The following is a 25,865-nucleotide window of genomic DNA, read 5'->3' on the forward strand; positions in this document are numbered from 1 at the left end:
CGTAAGATACTATTAATGCAGTAGACGAGTATGCAAATTTATTATCACTTAAGGTTATATTCTCGTGACTTACTTAGTGAATAAATATTCTACCAGAAGCCTCTTCCAAGAGAAAAAGTTATTGAAGGGTACAGTTATTTCTCTTTGTCACTCGATATTGATATTAAAAACTAGTTTCTAAATATTATATTTATTGTATTTTGGAGGAAGGAGGATTAGATTGTTTTTCTTTCTACTTTTTTTGTGATTACGCTATTACTGATTTATTAATATTTATAACAAATTGTTTATTGAAATTGATGCGAAGTCTTGGCCAGACATTGGACTGTTTACTATGTTTTGCTAAATTTTGAATTTATTTACACGTGTTTTTATTGTGAATAAATTGTGTTTTCGTTGTTGAATCCTGATTGTTGCGGTGTGCTCATTTTATATTGTTGCAATATTACAATATAATGGACAGAAAACTCTTAGATGTAAATCTGTTACACTAAAATAAAAACTCTCAGATTCTGATTCGTTATCTCGCCGGTTCTTCACAGATTTCACAAAAAGTTTGAAAATAGTGAGTGTTTATATATACTGAACTGCAACAGTACGATAACCACAGGTTGAATTAGGGTTAAAATATCACCAAACTTTACTAAGAAAAATCAACCATCACTTATTTTGGTATTATCCAATTACAGATTGATGTAGACTGTTGAATCCTTTTAAAATAATGCATATTCTTGTATATTTTCAGAAAGAAATGACCAGATACTACTGTTGAATCAAAAATTACTTGTTAATTACTGGTTAAATGAAATTGTTCTTTTACTTACTTCAAAATGAAAAATAATTAACAATTCTAGGAATATCTTAAATAATTCTTCATTTTATTTTCTTGTGTTTTTTAATTATAAAAATAATTATTTTGAAAGGGGAAGGGGACAGTTGTAACGCCCCAACGGCTGAAAAAGCGAGCATGTTTGGTGCGACCGGGATTCGAAAAACAGAACTAATAAATCAGGCAACACGTCACAATGTCCACGATATTTGTCGACATTGTTTTTTTCATCCATCGTAAACTACTTTTATCGTTTGACTAGTGTTACTTCTCTGACCCTGTATAATTGTACAAACAATATGACAAGATCAAAACACTGTTTATCTTTTCCACATGTTTATTCATCTGGTTTAGAGTAATTCAACCTCGCAGCATTTGAATACACAGTCTTCTATAATAAACATCAGCTACAGGTTAGAAGTATTATTTATTTTCCTATCTTAATGCAGTCACATCTATGTAATCACACCAAACACATTCGAAGACACGTGACAACACAGTTTCGAATCTTTATCCATTTTCTCGTGTCTAATATCAACATTGAATAGTTTATACTAATGCTAAATTAAGTAATATGGAAATGCCAAAGAAAGGATGGGAAAAAATACCAGTTTTGATTCAACAGAAGGAACAGGTTTTGCTGCATTCTTTTTTCATGAAATTGACAAAACGGAAGCAATGTCCTTTATCTGCCCATATCTTGCATCTCAGTTCTTTGTCTTTACACATAATTGGTGGGTCTCCTATTATAAGAAATATATCCAAAACCATCATTACCCTGCAACAGAAGTATGTAAGGATTTTGAGTCTAAATTATTTAAAAGCCGAACTAAACAGTTAAGAAATCTCATCCAAAATGTTTCCAAAATCAGCTAACACAATCACATCGTCATGTTTACCAATATTTAAACAAATTTCATACTAAATATTTATGTCAACGTGTAAACGTATCTGCGGCCACATTGCTTCATTCTTATATTTAAAGTACCATTTATAATTATAAACCATAGAGATTATTTATTATGACCACATGATGCGACAAATACGATGACATGGACTTTGACCCGTGACCCGTCGCAAAAGGGTTAATCCTATCTTCTTTGCAATATGTATGTGAACCAGTTAAACCAGCTTTATCACCCATCACGTTAAAACCAGGACCAACTGCATTAGCATATCGCTGTATACGTTGTCGTAAGAAGTGGTTTCTATGGTGTATAATTTTAATGATACTTTTAATATAGGAATGATGTGGCGTCACCAAACTTTCGTTTACGGAACAGTTTGTTTTTTTTTAATTTCGCACAAAGCTATTCGAGGGCTATCTGTGCTAGCCGTCCCTACTTTAGCAGTGTAAGACTAGAGGGAAGGCAACTAGTCATCAGCACCAACTCTTGGGCTACTCTTTTACCAACGAATAGTGAGATTGACCGTCACATTATAACGCGCCCACGGCTGAAAGGGCGAACATGTTTGATACGACCGGGATTCGAACCCGCGACCCTCAGATTACGAGTCGCACGCCTTAACCCACCTGGCCATTCCGGGCCTTTACCGAGCAGAGTGATCTAATTATGCAATCATTGAATTTTAATTCTGTAAAGCGTGTGTGGAAAGTCTTAGGAAAGCACGTTATACACTGCCAACTCAGTCCAGACAGTAACCATGATGTTGAAATAAGTCTGCTAGAGAACGTTGTACTAGGCACAACCTTATCAAAACTTTGAATTTGAGTATAAAGTGTGTTTGTATACAACAGAGCCACACCAGGCTATTTGATGAGTCCACCGAGGGGAAGCGAACCTCTGATCTTAGCATTGTAAATTCGTAGACTTACCACTGTACCAGCGGGTGACAAGTACGCAAGGTCTATGCAGTTATCCTTGTGGTTTGTCTGTTTGTTTTTTAATTTCGCACAAACCTACACGAGGTATATCTGTGCTAGCCATTTTTATTCGCTATTTTAAGACAAGAGGGAATACAGATAGTCATTATCGCCCACCGCCAACTCTTGGGCTACTCTTTTACCAACTAATAGTGGACTGACCGACGCATTATAACGCTCCCACTGTTGAAAGGGCGATCATGTTTGGTGCGATCGGGATTAGAATTCCCGTTCCTCAGATTATGAGTCGAGCGTCTTAACCACCTGGCTCTGCCGGGCCTGTTGTTCGTACTAAATCTTCATTTATCAGTGTTGGTTGAACAATGAATAATTTGCTTATAAAAGTAGTCGTGGAGGTAGGCCAAACGTTTATTTATAATTTTTGTTTTTTACTAGCTGGAACGCTATGAATTACAGTTTCTGTTTTTTTTAATATTTTGGCAATATAATATGCCTCACAAAATTTTGGTTAAAGAAACTGTAATTTTAACACAACATGAATAAAAAAAATATTTTACGTGTTTGACACACAGAGAAAAAAAAACATGAACCAGTAAAACATCCTGTGTTTGAGTCTTACCCTGACAAATGTTGCAGGATTTCTTGCAATGCTGACGCATGAAACTGGGGTTTCGTTGACACTGGTTGTTTCTTTTCCAGAAATCACAGTAAGTACTTTCATCTCGACACAACGTATGTTCTGTGGAGAAATTTGTACAATAATGAAAAGAGATATGTACAATTTGGGTGAAAATTTGTTTTGTTTGTTAGTTTGTAATTAATTAACCACAAAGCTACACAATAGGCTATCAGTAATCTGCCACGAGTATCGAAACCCGGTTTCTACCATTGTAAGTCCCTCAGCAGACATATCGCTGTACAATTGGCTAGGGTAGAGTTGGGGTTCACTGATAATAATTACGTTAAAGCTCTGAGGACAAATATCTTTTGCATAAACCACATTATGTGTAGTTAAAGAAATATAAGGTTTATCGTTAATTTAGTGGATGACTCGAGTAATCTTTGATTTTTTAAAGCTTAAAGTATTTTCAAAATTTAACATTAGCATCTAAAAGTTAAATATGTGACTAAAGAACACTAACAAATAGAAAAGAACAGATATATAACCAGTTTTGGAAGCTCAGAAACATTTTTGTAATTTTGGCAATACTTATCACCGTATTCCATTTAATTATTTGATAACTGACAAACATTATGCAATACTTACCACCGTATTCCATTTAATTATTTGATAACTGACAAACATTATGCAATACTTATCACCGTATTCCGTTTAATTATTTGATAACTCACAAACATTATGCAATACTTATCACCGTATTCCATTTAATTATTTGATAACTCACAAACATTATGCAATACTTATCACCGTATTCCGTTTAATTATTTGATAACTGACAAACATTATGCAATACTTATCGCCGTATTCCATTTAATTAGTTGATAACTGACAAACATTATGCAATACTTATCACCGTATTCCGTTTAATTATTTGATAACTGACAAACATTATGCAATACTTATCACCGTATTCCATTTAATTATTTGATAACTGACAAACATTATGCAATACTTATCACCGTATTCCATTAATTATTTGATAACTCACAAACATTATGCAATACTTATCACCGTATTCCGTTTAATTATTTGATAACTGACAAACATTATGCAATACTTATCACCGTATTCCATTTAATTATTTGATAACTCACAAACATTATGCAATACTTATCACCGTATTCCGTTTAATTATTTGATAACTGACAAACATTATGCAATACTTATCACCGTATTCCGTTTAATTATTTGATAACTCACAAACATTATTCAATACTTATCACCGTATTCCGTTTAATTATTTGATAACTGACAAACATTATGCAATACTTATCACCGTATTCCGTTTAATTATTTGATAACTCACAAACATTATTCAATACTTATCACCGTATTCCATTTAATTATTTGATAACTAACAAACATTATCAAAAACACCTGTATCACATGTATCTCAGGACAGCTGGTATGGGTATTAAAACTTTTATCAAAATAAAACAGAGAACAACATGTCGACCTTCTTAGGTCATCTTCAGGTTAACAAAGGTGTTGTTACCCATACCGGACGCCCTGAGATACATTTTCACTTAAAACGGATTGCTCGTCATCACCTGTACGATATGTTTCCATAAAATAAATTAGAATATTGCCACTTTAATAAGCTGTATAAATACCAATACAGAGTTTTTATTGTAACCTAATTAAAGTGTCATTTCTTATAGCATGCGATTAGAGGAAGCTGTTAATATTGTTTTCACAAATATCATCTTTGGATGGTTATACAGGATAAATAAATATTTATTAATAACGAGATATTTCTTGATTTAGATTACAATATTTTGTACATACGTGTCGTCAAGCTAAAACAAAAATTCATTTCGACGTATTGCGGCAAATACATACTCCATGGATTATTAATACAATAAAATATACTTTGTTTGTTTGAAATTAAGCACAAAGCTACACAATGGGTTATGTGTGCTTGGTTCACCACGGGTATCGAAATCCAGTTTTATACTTCACTACCTTAAAAGTATCATTAACTAAAGATTAAATGCGTCAGAATCTTTTTTTCTTTAAGGTGATACAAACAGTCTCTATCAATACTAATAACAACAAAGACGCTATAAAGGTGTTATAACATGTGATCAACAGATTAATAAGAATGGTGTTGTTAATTAGGTGATCTACACAGTCGTATCAATATTAAAGACAATTTTGGTGTTAACAAGGTATTCGAACGTCTGATCAACATTTTAGCAGGATGGTTGTCCACGTGGGATGTATGAATACTAGTGAGAACAGATATTAAAAATAGTCCTAATGAAAAGTTACACGGTACTTGTTAAAAGGATATTATTTGGGCTAATTTACAAAATTAGAAAGAAGGTGTGTGTTAACAAGGTACTATTAAAGAGATGATCAATATAACTATGGTGCAATATAAGTTTAATTATAATTCACTGTGATAAGAGCATGTGCCAAATCACGTGCCTTGATACAAACAAGATGGTTGTTGAAGTGTTTTATGTCAAGCATCAACATTGCTGTTTCTTATTTTACATGGTGTCGTTTGTTAAGAGGTTAAAGAATATATTGGGAATTTTAACACTTACTACATTGTTTACACGACTTCTGGCAGTTTTCCAACATCCAAAGTGGGTTTCTGTGACACTCTCCTTGTCTCGCCCATACCTCACAACTGGGGTGTTTGTCCTCACAACCAACCACTGAGAGATAGTATAATAAGTATAGTGATTGATATAGTTTATATCATACACATCTTTTAATTACTGCAATTAAATTGGTTACTCTCGACAGCAGAGCAACGGTAACAGTTGTAAACATTTTATATCAATGTTTCTGAATTCAACAACTAGCAGTTATATGAATACGACAAACTGAAAAGCCTTTAGAGGAATTTCTAACATAAAAATGCAATGAAAAGCGTTAGAGAAATAATAAAACATTCAACACAAAAAGGAGAGTTTGTTTCTTTGTTCTGGATTTCGCGAAAAGGTACACGAGAGCTATCTGCGCTGCTACCTATTTCTAATTTAGCAGTGTAAGTCTAAAGGGAAGGCAACTAGTCGTCACTACCCACCGCCAACTCTTGGGCTACTCTTTTACCAACGAATAGTGGGATTGACCGTCATATTATAACGTCTCCACGGCTGAAAGTGCGAGCATATTTGGTGTGACGGGGATTCGAACCTGCGACCCTCGGATAGAGAATTTGAATAAAGTAAATGGGAACGATATGTATTTATATCATGCCTTAGTTATTGTTCACAATATGTACATTTCGTTTTATCAGTAATTCGTGATCATTACATAGAGAAGCTAGAAGTATTCTAAAGAAATGAGTGCGATGAGGGGGAGCAGAATAAGTGGAATTAGGGGGAGTTTGTAGTTTAAGTCCAATTTTGTGATAAACCCCCACGAATTCCAAGGTACAAGGTGTCTTGTTTATGTAGTGGCTTTACAGCTACCACGTGTATATTTATATATACACGACCTTCGAACGAAAGAGTGAAGTCTTTAGTTCTAAACAAAGTTACTGATATGAAGTGAAGATTGCAAAACAATATGAAGTTTGATCTGAGGGTATAAGTTTGTTCGTTTTTTTTAATTTCGTGCAAAGCTACACGAGGGCTATCTACGCTAGCCGTCCCTAATTTAGCAGTGTAAGACTAGAGGGAAGGCAGCTAGTCATCACCACTCACCACCAACTCTTGGGCTACTCTTTTATTAAAATATAGTGGAATTGACCGTCACATTATAACGCCCCACGGCTGAAAGGGTGAGCATGTTTGATGCGACGAGGATACGGACCCGTGACCCTCAGATAACGAGTTGAGTGCCTTAACCACCTGGCCATGCCGGGTCCTTTGCTTGAGGACACTCACTCATGAAAACGTAATAATGCTTAAAAATATGTCACATTGCGTGTATTGATGAGTTGTGTAAATCTTAAGCAAAGGTCTACTTTTTTTTTGTAAACAATGACTAATTTTTCTTTATATTCAGTTTCCATAAATCTTATTACACATAAAAAGTTTATAATAATTTTGAATTTTTTACAAAAATAAAATTTATTTTACATAATAGCTTGGTAAATGGATTATCACTAACCTAAGCCTAATCTAGCCGATCCTCTTGAGATAATATTGGAAATACGGAGGAAAACATTTTAACAATAAAGATAAACAACTGATAATTTACTATATTCCAATTCCAATCAATGCATATTTTAATTTTTTAGTGAATTAATTTATGCCGTCGTGTACTTCTAGTTAGAAGCCTCTAAAATTTACAGGTTGCTTTCGGGTTTGGTTTTCTGACTTATGATCAGACATTATGAATAATAATTGTAATTTCCATGGCCACTGAATAGCGTATTCCCATCACAGAACAAAGATATCATTAGATTTAAAAAATACAGGATCTTTCATATATACGAAAATCATCAAAATATAATTGAGTGACGTCAAAACTTTGAAAGTAAAAATAAATCACGAAAAACAAATCTTACCTGGTGGAACTGTTGTAGGAAATATCTTGGTTGTTGTTGTTACTCCTGTTACTCCACATTGATAAAGCTTATTGATTTTCCGGATGTCTGTGCTACTGAAACCATTTCTTTGACCAATTGTTACTCCAGCTCTTAAAGGTTTAATGGTTGGTTGATTTCGACTTTTTGAGAAAGCGTATTCACCATAATGCATTATAGAAGCATAGTCGTATGGTTCACCTAGGTGTTGAATTTTTTGCAACGTGTACTTGGCGAAATTGTACGCCATGCCTAGCAAGAGTAATTATATGGTAAATCCTGTGAATCTAAGAAAACTTAAAGGTAATCACTGTTGAAGTGAATGTAATCAACATGAATTATGTTTAACATAAGTGACGTCATGGATTGCTTTCAACAGCTAGCATGGACTAAAATGCTAAACGAAAAACAAACAACAATTTCTGAAAAAGTTAAATGTGTTTGTAATATTCAACATAAAAATATTCTATAGATGCTACGTCATAATAGGTTATGGTTTATTTTTTTTATCATAGCTTTTGTTCACTGATTCAAGAAATATTACTCACAGCAATAGAAACAGATTGTGGTGTTGATGTAGACTAAGATATTTTTCACCTAAACGTACTTTAAGAAACATTTAAACAAAGAAACTGTATATTCAGTTTTCGTCTCTCTGATAGAGATAAATAATTTATTCATCTAAAGACGTTTCAAAAATCTTACCTTCTGGGATATAAAATAATTAAATATTCGACTCTGTATATTTCCTACTTGGACATTGTTCCACAAGATGATCACGTATTCATCTCTGTTCCTTACCTTCTTTGGTGTTGTTCCACAAGTTGATCACGTACTCATTACTATATCTTACCTGCTTGTATGTTATTCCACAATATTGTCACGTATTCATCTCTGTCTGCTCTACTTTGTTCATGCCAAAACCCCACAGCATGCATCAGTTCATGGACAATAACTCCAACATAGACACAACCGTATCCCAAAGTAAGAACTTGAGGACCTCCGTTCCGACCCACTGCCGAGCTACAACTATGTAAAGTACAACATGAAAAGCATGCCAACACATAAGTAACTAACAAATAATGGGTACATTATAAAATAAGTATATAATTTTTTGTAACCAAATTTATCGAAATCATTTCTTGGAACATATAAACAAAATTTACTGAAGTTGGACAGATAAGGTTAGTTCACTTTGACACAACTTACCCATCACCACAAATGACCTGGTTAATCAACTTTAGCCTAAATTACATATCACCACAAACGATCTGATTAAACCACTTTAGGGACCGGCATGCCCAGGTGGTTAATACACTCTACTCGTAATCGAGAGTTGCGGGTTCGAATCCCTGTCACATCAAACAGGCTTGCTCTTTCAGCCGGGGATTGTTATAATGTGACGGTCAATCCTACTATTTATTGCTAAAAGAGTAGCCCAAGAGTTGGTGGTGGGTGATGGTAACTAGCTGTCTTCCCTCTAGTCTTACACTGCTAAATTAGGGACGGCTAGCACAGATAACCCTCGTGTAACTTTGCGCGAAATTAAAAAATTTCTAATAAAACTACAACTATTAAGGTGCCTTAACCACCTGGCCATGCCGGGCCACGATTTTAGTTATGCTTATCCAGTATCATCATTGATTTTTTTAACTAATCTCAGTATAATCTAGCACTATTAGCGTCAGGATTAATCAACCTCAGCCAAACTTACGAAGCAACGCAAGTGATCTTATTAATTAATTTTGGTTTAACTTACCCAGAACCACCTGTGATTTGAACGTAATCTTGTTCGTTACTTCTAGGAACGAATCTAATACAAGTTTTCTTTTCGTATTCTTGAAATGCAGCAGAAATCACAGTTCTATCTCTTGAAGCTGTGAAAATAAATAGACCTATATTGTAACGTCAAGGTAAAACTTCAAGGGAATCTATCACGAAAGAGACATATAATATAACGAGTATTGATATAAGAATTAATTGAGTACGTCCGTTTAATTTCACGACTGTGGATTATCTTCCACGAACCTTCATAAATCACCTTTAATATTTTCACAGTTATATTTTTACAATACATTTTTGAATAACTGAATTTTTCTTTAGGAGAATATATTCCGTAAAGAAGTAAGATAGAAGTACAATTTGAAAATAAAGTTGGAATAACCTTCATTAAATTTAAAGTTGTAACAGAAACTGGTAAGCTACTTTTCAAACGTACAAGTACACCCGTTAATCTTTCATTTACGTAATTAACATCATTTCTATTAATATTAACCTCTGATGAAAGGCAGCAAGCTGGTATCGTATTTATAAAAATTATAAAGCAATGTTTCGTCAGTTGGGTACTGTGGCTGTTAATATTTTCGGCCACAATATCAACAATATCTCACGAGGTTAGGCCAGTTAGGTAGTATAGGCTATTCGTAAGTACCTATACTAAGCTAACAACGCGAAACAATATTTATAATGTAAGTATAGTAATGAAAATAAAAGTAATGAAAGTAGATATATTAAATATTCCAACCAATATTGTTCATGAAAAATAATTACGAAGCAACAATAGAGTATATCTAACCCACAGAGAACAAAAATTACTATTTACATCTATGCTATTATGACTACATCAATAATTATCACCTGGGAATACCGGGTGATGATGACATATATACGCCCCACAATGGCTCAGCGGTATGTCTGCGGAATTACATCGCTAAAAACCGGGTTTCGATACCCGTGATGGGCAGAGAATATATAGTCCATGGAGGAGCTTTGTGCTTAATTCAACAAACAACATCAATAATTATTTATATTATTTCTGTCCATGATCTTGGAAACACTTCAGCGAACATACAGTCATTTCCAACATTCAAAAAGTTTTCAATATCTCAAAACATTGAAGATAAGATATATATCCTGCTCATTACTCCTATGCTACATTAATAATGACAAGACTTTCGGGTAAATATTTTTTACCTTTTTGTTCAAATATACTCAACAGTTTATATATATTTTCTCACTTACAAAATTCGGAAGAAATAACGTAAGGAATCTTGCCTCCTGGCCACTTAGACTGAGGGTCTCTGATCGCATTCCTGACCTGAAATAAAGATTGGAGTAGGCAGTTGCTACCAAGAAAAAGAGTTTTTAAAATAGGACTCGTAATTAACTTTTACATTTTTAAACCAATGAGCTTTGAATACGATGCACAGATAGATTATTACCAATAAAACAACTATTTTAATAGCTGAGTCTTTTATGCTTCAAATAAAAATGAAATTTTCTATCTTACAACTAAATATTCGACGATGTCCCCTTCGAAGTGACCACTCCTTGAAATTGGATCAGCTCCATCTGGGGGTGCGTAGTCAGTAGCTGCAGACAGAAGTATCCAACATTAATACACATTATATATTTCGTAGTTTTATTGTTTTCTCCAGTACTTGGGGCTCACATTATTCTTTTTTCCTTTTTAACTAAGTAATTATTCCACTTTTAGGGTTTTTGAAAGATATCATTGGGGAGCCAGTAATAAATATAAACGAACTTTTTAGAGTCTTCAGTTTTTGTAAAACACACACACACATATATTTATATATACCTGTTAGATGCTCAATTCCTGCCAAATCCTCTGGTCCTATTGGTGGGCCTTCACGTCATAAAAAGAAAAGGTAATAAAATTAATTATTAAACTAAGAGTAGAGAACAGCGTTAATTCGGCGAATTCGGATAAATCTTACATAAACAGTTTTAATTTACATGTGTTTAACTTGTTTTGTAAAACACGAGTCTGATTAACGTTAATTTTCTAACACTGTTCGAACGGTGTCACTGTTATGTTTGTTAAAATAATTGAAAAGTAGCAGTTGTTTTAATGAGCACGCACATATTTACTATAATTTACGATCGCTTTCAATCACCATTATGGGGTGTTATAATTTCGTATAAGCTTGTGAAAAGTGTTTCTTTTCTCTCCAAAATTCTTTGCTGAACTGAAATTCCCAACTTGAGCGCAATACGCTATAGGACTAAGCAGCCAGGTAAGACACCTCTAGGAATTAATAAATAACCTTAATTTTAATTTACTGACAAGAAGGAAAGCATTTAATCAACATCACCCGCTACTACAAAGGTTCTTTAATTGTTTCTTTGTTTTGAATTTTTCGCAAAGCTACACGAGGGCTATCTGCGCTAGTTGTCCCTAATTTAGCAGTGTAAGACTAGAGGGAAGACAGCTAGTCATCACCACCCACCGCTAACTCTTGGGCTACTCTTTTACCATCGAATAGTGGGATTGACCGTCACATTATAATGCCCCCATGGCTGAAATGGCGTAAATATTAAATGAACACTTGTATTTAGTTTAACATTCCAGTGGTTCTAGACAAAATTGAAAATATAATTTTGTCTATACCTAACCATTATATTTGTGGTTATACAAGTGCTTATTAAATACGAATTTTGAGAACGTTTAATTTATTTTTCTTTTTACTTTAAGTTTGATTTCATTTCGAAAAGTGCTTTTATATTTGATAAAAATCTCTCTCTAAATAGTGAGCTTAAGAGACAGTTATTGGAAGACGTTTTTTAAGTAAGATGTTAACTTACCAAGCAGCGTATCTGACGTTAGAACCTGAAACATAAAACAGATTTCTGGTTAACTTTAATGAAGAATTTTCACCGACTAGTGATAAACTAAACACTTAAAAAATATTAAAATTCACAATTTTTCTAACGGTTATGATAAGTATGAACTTATGCTATTTAAGACATTAATTTTTCTAAAGTCAATAAAGAAGTTATCACGTGAAAGATAAAGTGTTATATTTGCCTTGATAGAGCAGATAGCCCTCGATCAACTTTGGACAAAATTTCAAACGAACTGAACCAACACTCGAACCGTAAATCATGAAATACATTGTTTTATTTGGTCATGTGACCTGCGATGATCAGGTACAATGTGGGTTGGGTTTGTTTTGAATATCCCGAAAACTGCACTAGCCTTCTCTAATTTAGCAGTGTAAGACTAGAGGGAAGACAGCTAGTCATTACCTTCAATCGCCAACTCTTGGGCTACTATTTTACCAAAGAACTTTCTCTGATACGAGATTTCGAACCCTCCACCCGTAGGTAACGAGTCGAGCACTTTAGCCGCCTGGCAACAGTGTGGGTGTACTAGCCGCAGGCCACACTAAACCCGGTAATATAACTTAATTTGTTAGCACTCAAACAACCCCTTTGAGGATGTTGAAAATCAATTCTAGATGACTAGAAACACATTTGAAATAAAAATTTAACACAGAATGGCCGCTTAGCAAAAAGTTTTAATACCTATACATGTTCTGATACACATTTAAAAAAAAAATTAGAATTAGTAATAGGTGAATAGTATTAAATAACATATTTTCTGATAGAGGAAAGACTTAAGGCAGTTAACATTAAAGAGTTATTAATGCTACACAAATAACCAACAATGTGGTGTTAAAACAACCCGTCATGGCCTGGTTGGTTAAGGCGTTCGACTCGTAATCCGAGGGTCGTGGGATCGAATCCCCGCTCCACCAAACTTACTCGACCTTTCAGCCATGGGGGCGTTATAATGTGATGGTTAATCTTACTATTCGTTGGTTAAAAAAGAGTAGCCCAAAAGTTGGCGGTGGGTGGTGATGACTAGCTGCCTTCCCTCTAGTCTTACACTGCTAAATTAGGGACGGCCAGCGCAGATAGCCCTCGAGTCGCTTTGCGCGAAATTCAAAACAAAGAAACAATTAAAAACCTTTATAGTAGCGGGTGATGTTGATTAAATGCTTTCCTTCTTGTCAGTAAATTAAAATTAGGGCTAGGTATTAATTCCTAGAGGTGTCTGACCTGGCTGCTTCGTCCTATAGCGTATTGCGCTCAAGTTGGGAATTTCAGTTCATCATAGAATTCAAAAACAAACAATACTGTTAAAACTGGCAAGCTATCGTTGTTGTTTTGAATTAGGCACAAAGCTACATAATTGGTTATCTGTGCTCTGCCCACCACGGGTATCGAAATCCGGTTTTTAGCGTTGTACGTCCGCAGACATATCGCTGAGCCACTGGAGAGTGCCAGTTGTTGTATTATTTTTACTTTAAATAAACATGCACTTCCACGTTACGACCAAAACATCGGAGATATAAGGTTGGTTCCTTTGTTACTGCGTCTCATGTTTAAAATAAAAATTACATAACAAACTTTTTTTTTCCGAGGCCAATCATCTAAATGAGTTGTGTGTGTGCATTTTCTTATAGCTAAGCCACATCGGGATATGTGTTGAGTCTATCGACGGGAATCAACTAAATGAACTGGACTCTAATAAATGTTTATCGCTTTACCACCTTAGTTTAGTGTGAATAAAAGTGATTTTTACATTAATGTAGGTCAGGTGTGCTCTAAAGATTTGGGTGCTTGACTCGCAATTTGAGGGTTGCGGGACGCCGAACATGCTTGCTCTTTCAGCTGGGTGTGAGTTATAAGTTACGGTCAATTCCACTATTCGTTGGTAAAAGAGCAGCCCAAAAGTTGGCAAAGGATGGTTTTGAGTAACTGTCATCCCTCTAGTCTATAATTGTTACATTAGAGACGGCTAGCGCAGATAATAGCCTACGTGTTGGTTTGCGCGAAATTTAAAACAAGCCATATTATTGTGGCCTAATTTGTTCTTGATTGAAATTATTCTCACGTGTGCGAGAGTAGTCCTTAGTTGTTGACAGATAATTTTAATATAGGTTTCTCAGCAATACAAGTAAGATCGATGTTATTTTTTCACTTTTTGTTAAGCCTTTCTCTATACCAAAAATAGTTTCTTTCTCTTACAATGTTTTAAGTCACTAACCCACTGACTGTATATTAACAAAAGCGAAACAAATTATACTCACCACATTACTTATTGGTGTCTTATTACTGACAAAATGTGGTAGTTCTAAGTCCAATAGCATACCATTCGTGTTTTTTTGAGGCTGCGACAACGTATTGCTTTCGTTACAGCTGTTACTTAATGGATATGCATTCGTATTGAAGTTGTTGAAATAAACCAAAAGTGTAGGAAATAACCTCGTATACCATAACATCTGTTTCATGTTGTACAGTCTCAAATAGTCGAGGAAGCTGGACACTTTTGGTTAAGATAGTAATGAAGGTGTTTATATACTATTTTAAACTTTGCATTCCAGTTTGAGTTTCCGGGGGAAAAAAAACAAGCAAAATGTTGGTGGTAAAAATGTTGTCAAAAATGTGGTTGGTTTATCAAAGAGAAAGCTTTGATTGGCAAACCAAAAGACACCCAAAAATTGTTCTTAGGATAAGTCACGTGGCCGTTAGCAAAGAAACGACTTGATAAGAATAAAGGGTGACGACCGCGTGAAATGTAGTTGCCTTAGCTACCACAGATTTTCTAAGAAATGGCTGACCTGTTGTTAATTTATTGTTGATAAGTTCCTTCCCTATATAACAATGACTGATGCTTGTTATTCATTTTTTGTTAAGCCTTTTTCTTGAAATGTATATGCTGTATAAAGCAAAGAATAGTTTTACAAGCGATATTAACAAAAAATATTTTCTAAAGATTACACTTTTATAACAAAAACAGGTATTAAATGATATTTTAAATCTTATTTATTCTAACCAAACTTGTGGAAATATGGGTGGTCGGCCATAAGTGAAAAATGGTTGTTGTCATTTACCAAGATTTGTAACGTGTCAGATTTTGCTCTTAAGTCTGTAACAGCATATCAGTGTTTACCACTTACTTCTTATATAATTTAACAAATCTGATTTTACGAGAGGAAGTCTGATCGTTATATGATTAGAATTTCCTTATGTTCTAAGACCGTTCAGGCATGATCTAGTGGCTAGTATTCATGGCTGTAGATTCAAAGGGTCTATAGGACACATCTCACTGCAGTAAGGTGTCGTTGTGAATTTTAAAGCTATTTGTGCGTTATGAGCGTAACAGTCAAATCGTACTATTTTTTTAGAGTAGCACAACAGATGCGTTCTCTCTAGTCTACCAATTCAAAATTAAGGATAATTAGCGTAGTTAAGTAGGTTTGTTCAAAAATACGAAAAGCCACAGCATAACTTTTGGTTTAAAACATTAATTTATAAATAATACGAAATGACATCTGGTGTTGTAATGCAAAAATCAACTTCACTTCTTGGTCACTGATAAAACATTTTATCCACGTAAACGAGGTAATAGCTGACAAGACGTTTTTCCAGTGTTTTACTTTAGTTTATATCCTTGGCCCAGCATGACCAGGAGGTTAAAGCACTCGACTCGTAATCTGAGGGTTGCGGGTTCGATTCCCCGCCCCACCAAACATGTTCGCCCTTTTTAGCCGTGGGGGCGTTATAATGTTACGGTCAATCCCACTATTCGTTGGTAAAAGAGTAGCCCAAGAGTTAGCGGTGGGTGATGACTAGCTGCCTTCCCTGTAGTCTTATATTGATAAATTATGGATGGCTAGCGCAAACAGCCCTTGCTATTTTTGCGCTATTGCGCAAAATTAAAAAAAAAACAACAGACAAACTTTGTATGCCTCATAGCTAATTTCATTAGCTCCTAGTGATTGTTTTGGAAACACGTTAAAAGGTACAAATACAAAAGTAAAATAAAGTATGAAACCTCCTATTGTCTTTATTCCTTAGAAAAACACGAGAAGGAAACGTTGTCAGTTCAATAAAACATAATACATCGCTTCCAACTTAAAACGAAAAATGGACTAAATCTCTAAAGAGACCATAATATTAATAACTCAGTATTATGTCGTTTTTTTCTGGTCAGAACACGTCCTAAAAGGTATTTCTGATTAAGTACTGTTTTCGTTTTTCCTTTGTTTCTGCACCCTATCGTTAGGTGTTTGCTCATAACATCTAATAGTACGATTCTGTAAATGTTTTAGGCTTAGCCTTGAATGCTGGACAAGTTAGGTCAACTTGTGCTTTTCCTTTATTTATCACCGCTTTCATCTTTACTATAAATTCACTATTTTGTCTAATCCTCACCATTGTTTTTTTATTTATTTCGTAAAACCAGTTTAAGATTATGGTTGCAAGAACCGAAATAAAGCTTACAAAACGCGTGCCGGTTATTTCCCTTTCACGTGCGAGTTAAACTTCTAAGAAAACAACGAAAATATTTCTGAAATATTTAGAACCTCTTAATTCGATTTCCTTCTTCGTCAGAAGTAAATCATTTCCGAGGCATCAGTATAGATCTGTTAATCATCTGTATAAACTACCTTTAATGATAATGTGCTGGTAATTCGTTAAGAAATCGCTTTAATGCCAGCGGCAATAACGTAATTCCGTTTCTCTCTTTCAGTTTCTGGGAAAATGAAAGCAGCAGGCATTAAGTGACTTCTGAGAAGAGTGACAAAAAGAAACATAGAGATGGAAAAAAAAGAGTTGTATCAACCACGTGACAAGGAAATTCCTCCACATTATTTTTCTGCCGAATATCTCTTTGTTGAGTATGACTGTTTGGATTTCGCACACAAAAGTAAACGAGGTCTATCTTCGTCAGTTATCCCTAATTTAGCAGTGTAAGACTAGAGGGAAGGCAGTTAGTCATCACCACCCACCGCCAACTCTTCTACCAACAAATAGTGGGATTGATCGTTACATCGTAACATTTCCCACGGCTAAAAGAGGGAGTATTTTTGTGGCACGGGGATTTGAATATGCAGAAATTCAGAGTGAGAGTGAAGCACACCCTAACCTCGTGACCATGGAGGGCTTAACTCTTCCAAGGCCTTATCAAGTACATTCCAAATGTTATTTGTTCTCATTATTTTTTACTCATATATATATATATTTCTGATCTTTTCATTAACTTAAATAATATAAAATTTCGCGCAAAGTTACACAAGTGCTATCTGCGCTAGCCGTCCCTAATTTAGCAATGTACGACTAGAGGGAAGACAACTAGTCATCATTACTACCGTCAACTCTTGAGCTACTCTTTCACCAACAAATAGTGGGATTGACCGTCACATTATAAGCCCACACGACTGAAAGGGCGGGCATGTTTGGTGTGATGGTGATTTGAACGCCTTAGCGCCATGCTGGACCTCATATGAAATAAATCTATATAAATCAGGTATAAAAGGCATTTTCATTGCCCATAGAAATAAACGTAAATAACTGACCAATGACAAAAAATGAGCTAAATAAATTAAAACAATAGGTTAATACAAAGGTAGTAACAAAGTAATCTTTTTTGGGTTGTTAATTCTGTTAACAAAGAGCCAGTTTGAGGTATTCGCGTTATCTATTGTAGGGAATTGAACACAGGATTTGAAAATGGCAAGTCAATGTATATCTCATATCATGTTCACAGAATTATAAAAGGTTCTTGGCATTTCTACTCTATCTTAGTCTTTCGTCAAATTATATTCTGATGTGTTGAAATAGTGCCAAAGAAACACTAAAAACTAGACTGCAACACCCATGGTGGGCAGATAGCCCATTGTATAACTTTGTACTTAACTTCAAACAAACAAACTGTCGAAGATGTATTTCTTCTAACAACTGGACAGTATATTTAAAACTCTGAGCTTGGACTCATGGAAGTGACCACAAAAACTCCGACACTTTTCTTTTTCTTTATTCTATAGTAGAATATTTCATTTCGTTTGCTTTGCCCACCACAGGTATCGAAACCCGATTTCTAGCGGATATCTATATCGCATTTTCTGTACTATAAGTTTTTAATTTTTTTTCGATAATTCCAGCATTGGTTAATCGTGTGTGTGAAGTTGAGCACAAAGCCATACAATTGGCTATCTGTACCCTGCTCACCACGGGTATCAAAACCCGGTTTTTAGCGATGTAAGTTCATAGACATTCCGCTGTGCTACTGGGGGGGGGGCTTTTCTAGTAGAATATTCAGTTTCGTTTCCAGGACTAATAATTTATAAAAGTGAAAATATTTAAATATAACAATATTTTGTATATCTTTTTAAAGTTGGGGTGATAAAATATGCCAAAAACCACTTCATATCCGTGCAATTTGCATAAACATAAATCATTTTTCCACATGGCGGCGCTATACCCACGGCTGGAAGAGCACCTTGTTATCCATCGGGTAGCTTTGATCCTAATATCAAACAAATAATGATTATACTTAAACATTAACTCTGAAATCTTTAGTCAGCCTGACTGTCCTTCTTCCATGATTCAAGCAGAAATTTATTTACGACCACATCTCGAGAATAATATTCAAATAAATTTAATAAATTTGGTTAAGTTCAAACATTTTCATTTTCTATGATAATCGTCTGTTAATGCTAGAATCTATCAACATAATTTCAAAATTAATTTAATTTGTTTGTTTCTTTTTAAATTTCTTTCAAAGCTACACGAGGGCTATCTGCGCTAGCCATCTCTAATTTTGCAGTCTAAGACTAGAGAAAAGGCAGCTAGTCATCACCACCCATCGCCAATTTTGGTTTACCAACAAATAGTGGGATTGATCGTCGCATTATAACGCCCCCACGGCTGAAAGAGCGAGCACGTTTGGTGCGACAGGGATTCGAACCCGCGACCCTCGGATTACGAGTCGAACGCCTTAACCCATCCCTTTAATATTTTTGTTCAACTCTACATTTAAAGTACAAACAATTACTAACATAAAAAGTATCATCGAACAAGTTAAAAAGTGTGTTAATTTTCAGAAGAGTTTATTTCTTGTGCTTTAAAAATCACGAAGTTTTTCTTTTGAAATTAAACCCAAAGCTACATAATAGGCTCTTTGTGCTCCCTTCATGACGATGTAAGTCCGCAGACATATCACTCTCTCACTGGGAGACTAGTTTCTATCCTCTGATTGACTTTTTGACTTTAGCGCAACATCTTATACATTATTTACTCGTTTGTTGATTCAGTAATTGTTGTTCTTGTTACTTGATATTAAGAGCAAAGTTACACAAAATGCTCATTTCTGCTATTCACCTAAGTTCTAGTGGTTTAAATCCACATATATAAGCCCAAGACTTAACACTATACTTCTAATTTGACCTAGCCAGTGACCTATAACTCATTTATCATTTCTGTAGATACAACGAAAATTCTTATTTGCTTTACCACTAGAAACTGTTTTGTTTTGTTTTTTTTAATTTAGCGCAAAGCTTCTCGAGGGCTATCTGCACTAACCATTCCTAATTTAGCAGTGTAAGACTAGAGGAAAGGCAGCCAATTACCATATATTTATTATAATAAAGATGAATCATCAATTATTCGCCTAACTCACAAAATAATACAAATACTTTTGTAAATTAATAGCATCCTCTTCACAGCCACAAACACCCAAAACGTTAATGTCGTCAGCGAATTTAAATAACACATTACACAACGTTCCCTTCATTTAATGTAAATCAAAAAAGGCAAAGGTCCTAACACTGACCCTTAAGGTCCCCCATTCATGAAATTGATCCAGTTTGACTAAATTTCATTCATGATAAACCTCTGTTTTTTATTTTTAGTATAGCTAGTTTTCTAACATGAGTTCGACTACTCCCACACCTACGGAGATCATTTCAACAAGACTTTTATGTGATTTTTTCTCCCAAATGTTTTCTCAAAATCAAAATATACCATCTCCAACCCCGTAACCCTATCTACGTAAGTTGTAACTTCTAAAAGTGTTAAAATATTAGTAACGAATAGTGACAAACATTATCGCAACGTAACTAATATATTTTTAAAATTGTATTTTTATCTGATGTCTTCAAAGTGCCCCCCGCTAGTACAGCGATATGTCTACGGATTTACAACACTAAAATTAGGGGTTCGATGTGGCTTTGCTATAAGAAAAAACACACACGTTTTCAAGATTGGAAAAAAATTAAAAAACGCGAATTTTTGTGGTTGCCACGTGTGTAATCACTTTTAAAAGAACACGTGGCGTCCTCTGCAATAATTAATAAACACTAATTTAATTCTTATGTCGGAAGTGCTATGAACAGCTTTTGTTACTGATGTATTAAAAAAGATTTTATAAAAAAAACATTTAAAAGGAAATTATAGAATATTTGGAACCTCTTCTTTTATAGCCCGTATGCATCAACAAAAAAAAAGTAAAAATCACCGGCCCATGTTTGATAATGTGACAGACACACGCTTTTGTTTGTTTGTTTGTTTTCGAATTTCGCACAAAGCTACTCGAGGGCTATCTATCTGTGCTAGCCATCCCTAATTTAGCAGTGCAACACTAGAGGGAAGGCAGCTAGTCATCACCACCCACCGCCAACTCTTGGGCTACTCTTTTATCAACGAATAGTGGGATTGACTGCCACATTATAACGTCCCCACAGCTGAAAGGGCGAGCATGTTTGACGCGACAGGGATGCGCACCTGCGACCCTCAGATTACGAGTCGCACGCCTTAACCCACCTGGCCATGCTGGGCCGCGCACAAGTTAATCAGTAAAACCCCCAGTTTTATTCTGGATATGATCCCAGTGTTCTTTTTTCCTTATGTAAATTCTAGTCAAATATGACACTTTTTATTCCGTTTTTATGTAATTTGTTGTTTTGAATCAAGTAAGCATAAGGCCATAAGAGGTGCTACCTGTGCTCTGCCCACCACGGCTATCGAAACCCTGTTTCTAGCTTTGTCAGTCAGTAGACGTACCTCTGTGCCACTGGGGGGAGTCGTTCTTATGTAAATTCGAATCAAATATGACACTTTGTATTTCGCTGTTATGTAAATCTTTGTCCAGTTTGACACTCTGTTTCTTTCTTATGTAAATTCTAATCAAATATGACATTCTATATTTCGTCTTAATGTAAATCCTAGTCAAGTATTGCACTCTTTATTTCGTCTTAATGTAAATCCTAGTCAAGTATGACACTCTTTATTTCATTTTTTAATGCTTTATTGACCGTGAGATTTATTGATTTCGCACGAATATCAAATGAAATTTTCTGGTGTGAATACTAAAATAAAAAGAAAAAATTCGTTATATTTAAAGTTAATTTTCTTTTACTAAAATTTATTGAAAGTACGATTTTTATTTTATTGTTCCACTGTGTGCATAATAAACACAAATTATCCTAATTATGTTCAACTATAAACATCATGAAAACATTTAAACTCAATTACAATTTTTCAGGCTTTATATTATGTTGTAGCTCATTTATATTTCATTGAATAATTCATAAAAAAAGAAACACCAAGAAACTATACATGATATCAAGTTTCACCAAATGTACGGATTTACAACGTAAACATTCCAACTTTGATTCCCTACGTTGATAAAAGTTTTGACTTTACCTTGAAACAAAGGATGTTTTATTATAAAACGATTTTTGGATGCAAAAAATCTTCTACGAAACGTAAATACGTTAAATAGTTTAGAAATTTGCCTCCTGGTAATAAAAAATATAATTCGCGATTTCTATTTTTAAACGATTTCAAATCAAGCAGTCTGTATCTGATGTGTATTATTGTGTTTCGGAGAAATAAGTTACAAATTATACGAAAATTTTCTAGTGTTTGTTTGTTTTTGCATTTCGCACAAAACTACTCGAGGGCTGTCTGTGCTAGCCGTCGCTAATTTAGCATTGTAAGACTAGAGGGAAGGCAACTAGTCATCACCACCCACCGACAACTCTTGGACTACTCTTTTACCAACGAATAGTGGGATTGACCGTCACATTATAACGCCCCCACGGCTGAAAGGGCGAGCATGTTTGGCGCCACCGAGATGCGAACCCGCGACCCTCAGATTACGAGTCGCACGTCTTAACACGCTTGGCCATGCCGGGCCTTCTAGTGTTCGAAAAAAGAATAATCCACATAAAACCTATTATTTTGAATGTTTATTTGTAGTTCATTCTGTGAAAAAAGAATAATTCACAAAAAGCCTGTTATTTTCAATGATTATCTATATTATTCTCTATGAAAAAGGTTAATCTGAATAAAACCTGTTATTTTGAATGTTTATCTATAGTTAATTCAGTAAAATAGGATAATATGCATAAAACCTGTTATTTTGACTGTACATCTGTAATTCATTCTGTGAAAAAAGGTTAATCCGCATAGAACATGTTAAAAATAACATAATTAAAACATTTTAAATTATCATGTATGTTTTGAAACTTTGGTAATCCTTGAGCTTTAGATCTTAGTAAAGGTTCATATTCTATTCACGTGTTATCTTTAAACTTTACAGGATTTATATATAAAATTGTTATTTTTAATTGAGTCGTTTTACGCCTGCAATCTGAACAAATAGCATTAATGTAGGGGGAATGTGATAGAGGTCCAGCATAGCGAGGTGGATAAAGCACTCGACTTATAATCTGAGGGTAGCGCATTCGAGGCCCCGGTATATCAAACATACTATATCTTTCAAACTAAAACCACAGCAGAAATGTAAATTTGTAATCTTAAATATAACAGTAATAAATTCCATTGCTATGTTATAGAACGAGAATTATATTGTCTCAGTATAATTCTTTGAGAAGAGAAATGTAAATTTGGTTCTGGATCTTTACGTTTTCCGACTTAGTTAGATACGGACTGCTTTTATGTCCGCCATATTAAAAATTACTTTGAAATCGTGATTTCGAAAATAGCTTTTTTAACTTCCTTTACTATCAAAAATTATAACTTGATACCAGAACAAAGACCCTAGAACCTCAAGTTTTCGAGCTGCACAGGTCTGTTCTACAGTGATTGCTGTCATCTGAATCCAAAAATGATTTTTTTCTCATCACGTACAGATTTTTTACAAAGCGTCATAACTCGATACATAAAGGAGAGACTACAACTCTTATTTCTGACACTAAATGATGCCCGGCATGGCCAGGTGGGTTAAGGCGTTCGACTCGTAACCTGAGGATCGCGGGTTTGAATCACCGTCGCACCAAACATGCTCGCTATTTCACCGGTGGAGACGTTATAATGTAATGGTTAATCCCACTATTCGTTGACAAAACAGTAGCCCAAGAGTTGGCGGTTGGTGATGATGACTAGTTGTCTTCCCTCTAGTCTTACACTGCCAAATTAGGAAGGGCTAGCGCAGATAGCTCTCGTGTAGTTTTGCACGGAATTCAAAACAAACAAATCAAACCATAACACCCCAAACGTCCTCCCCCTCTATTATGCTTGGCGACAGGTCTGAAAGCTATTGACACTCATGGGGGTCACAACACCGATAGCCCAAGGTGCAAATAAACAAATATATCAACATTTTCACATCTTAATCCTGTAATGACGTGAGTAATATCTGTGAAATGTTCCCTTGTGGATAATTGCCCTAATCTCGTGTATCGTTATCAGTCAGTGAGAAATTACTATTGCTTTGAAAAGATGATAACTAGGTTTACGAGAGATGGTTGGTAGATTAGTTTAGGTAACTGACTTGTCTTCCTTTCTGTCCAAAGTTCAGTAAGCAGCTCGTGGTTTATAAACCGCCACGTTATCGGTGACAGATTTTTCTAGCTTCTTGTTTGTTTACTGATATTTCAAACCATTGAGAAGACGACATCATCTCTAAAGCATAAAGTAGCAAAAGCATTACAAATCACACTGAATGTATACAGCTGTACTTTTTTTTTAATTATTGTAAATCGCCTCCATTGGTTTTGCGTAACGTACTGAATCACAAAAGAATTACAATAAAAGAAATTGTGTATATGTGTTTTAACGACTTATGTTTCATAAATAATATCATTTTTAGGACTAAACGTACTCACCTAATTTGATGGAACCTCTAGATTAACTTTATTAAGCTTAAATTTGGTCGAAAGTTTTTTAACAATAAAACACATCTCTCCCCATATAATATTCCAGTACTCTTCTGGTTTGCAAGATTTAAAGCAACATAGTGGTACATCTGCGGATTTACAATGCTAGAAATCGGGTTTCAACACCCGTGATGGGCAGAACAAAGATAACCCGTTCTTAACAACAAACGAATATTGATCTATTACTAGAATTAATGAAATGCGGCGATCGATAAAACGATGCATTTGCCACCAGGAAAAACAATACTCATCAACAGCTTGTTATTGACCAGGCTAAAGAAGAGAAAAGGGAATTGGACAAGCTTAGGTAACGTGTAATAAACGTCGTTTTTGACCAGTTGAATGGTTCCTCCAACAGTGGTCTGGCTACAACAATTTACCATGTGTAAAACATTTAAAAAACTAGCATCTAGAAGCCAATATCCACGCCAAAAACTTCCTGTATTGGATGCAAATAATAAAGACGTATGTGATATTCAGAGAAGTGTTTCTCAAACAGTGGGGCGCGAAGTTTGGAAAATAATTATTAAGAATTACGAGAAAAGGCCATTGCTTCACTTTTTTTTTTGTGCCTGTCAATTATTTTAAATTAAGATACTAACAGTTTATATGTATATATGTACTACTCAGTTGTCCCTCGGGGATAGTAGGGATGTTTCGGACAGTAACTTTTCTGAGAGGCATGGTATGGCCAGGTGGTTAAGGCACTCAACTCATAATCCGAAAGTCGCTGGTTCGAATCCCTGTCACACCAAACATGTTCGCCCTTTCAGCTGTGGAAACTTTATAATGTGACTGTCAATCCCACTATTCGTTGGTAAAAGAGTAGCCCAAGAGTTGGCGGTGGGTGGTGATGACTAGCTGCCTTTCCTCTAGTCTTACACTGCTAAATTAGGGACGGCTAGCACAGATAGATCTCGAGTATCTTTGTGCGAAATTCAAAAAAAAAAAAATAATAATTTGCAGATGACTTGTTCATAACAAATGTGTATATTTATTGTTTGTGATATATTGGTATTGTGAAGTTGTTAGTTCTTCTTGTTTCTGCTGTTTTACCCTCAGAATAAGAAGGAGCAAACAAGCAATCATATACAGTGGTACTTCGGTTCTCGAACTTAATCCGTTCCAGAAAGCTGTTCGAAAACCGAATCAATTTTTCCCATAAGAAATATTGTAAATTAAATTAATCCGTTACAGACCTCCAAAAATTACGCATTATGAAGCATTTTAAATAAAAT

At 34.8% G+C, this 25,865-nt stretch overlaps 1 protein-coding gene across 1 annotated transcript; it reads right to left on the reverse strand.

The window, feature by feature from the left end:
• Positions 1-968: 968 nt before the first annotated feature.
• Positions 969-14,968, reverse strand: LOC143251529 (zinc metalloproteinase nas-15-like). The gene is made up of 11 exons (XM_076502801.1): positions 14,749-14,968; positions 12,455-12,479; positions 11,448-11,495; positions 11,139-11,221; positions 10,871-10,946; positions 9,609-9,726; positions 8,703-8,878; positions 7,832-8,101; positions 5,913-6,026; positions 3,295-3,414; positions 969-1,572 (listed from the first exon to the last, which is right to left on the reverse strand). Exons 1-11 carry the CDS (start codon positions 14,947-14,949, stop codon positions 1,448-1,450), a joined length of 1,356 nt encoding a protein of 451 aa, XP_076358916.1. The 5' UTR covers positions 14,950-14,968; the 3' UTR covers positions 969-1,447.
• Between the last annotated feature and the right edge of the window lie 10,897 nt (positions 14,969-25,865).

Source organism: Tachypleus tridentatus, chromosome 6, assembly GCF_004210375.1.
Source record: "Tachypleus tridentatus isolate NWPU-2018 chromosome 6, ASM421037v1, whole genome shotgun sequence".
In the NCBI taxonomy this organism is placed as follows: Eukaryota; Metazoa; Arthropoda; class Merostomata; order Xiphosura; family Limulidae; genus Tachypleus; species Tachypleus tridentatus.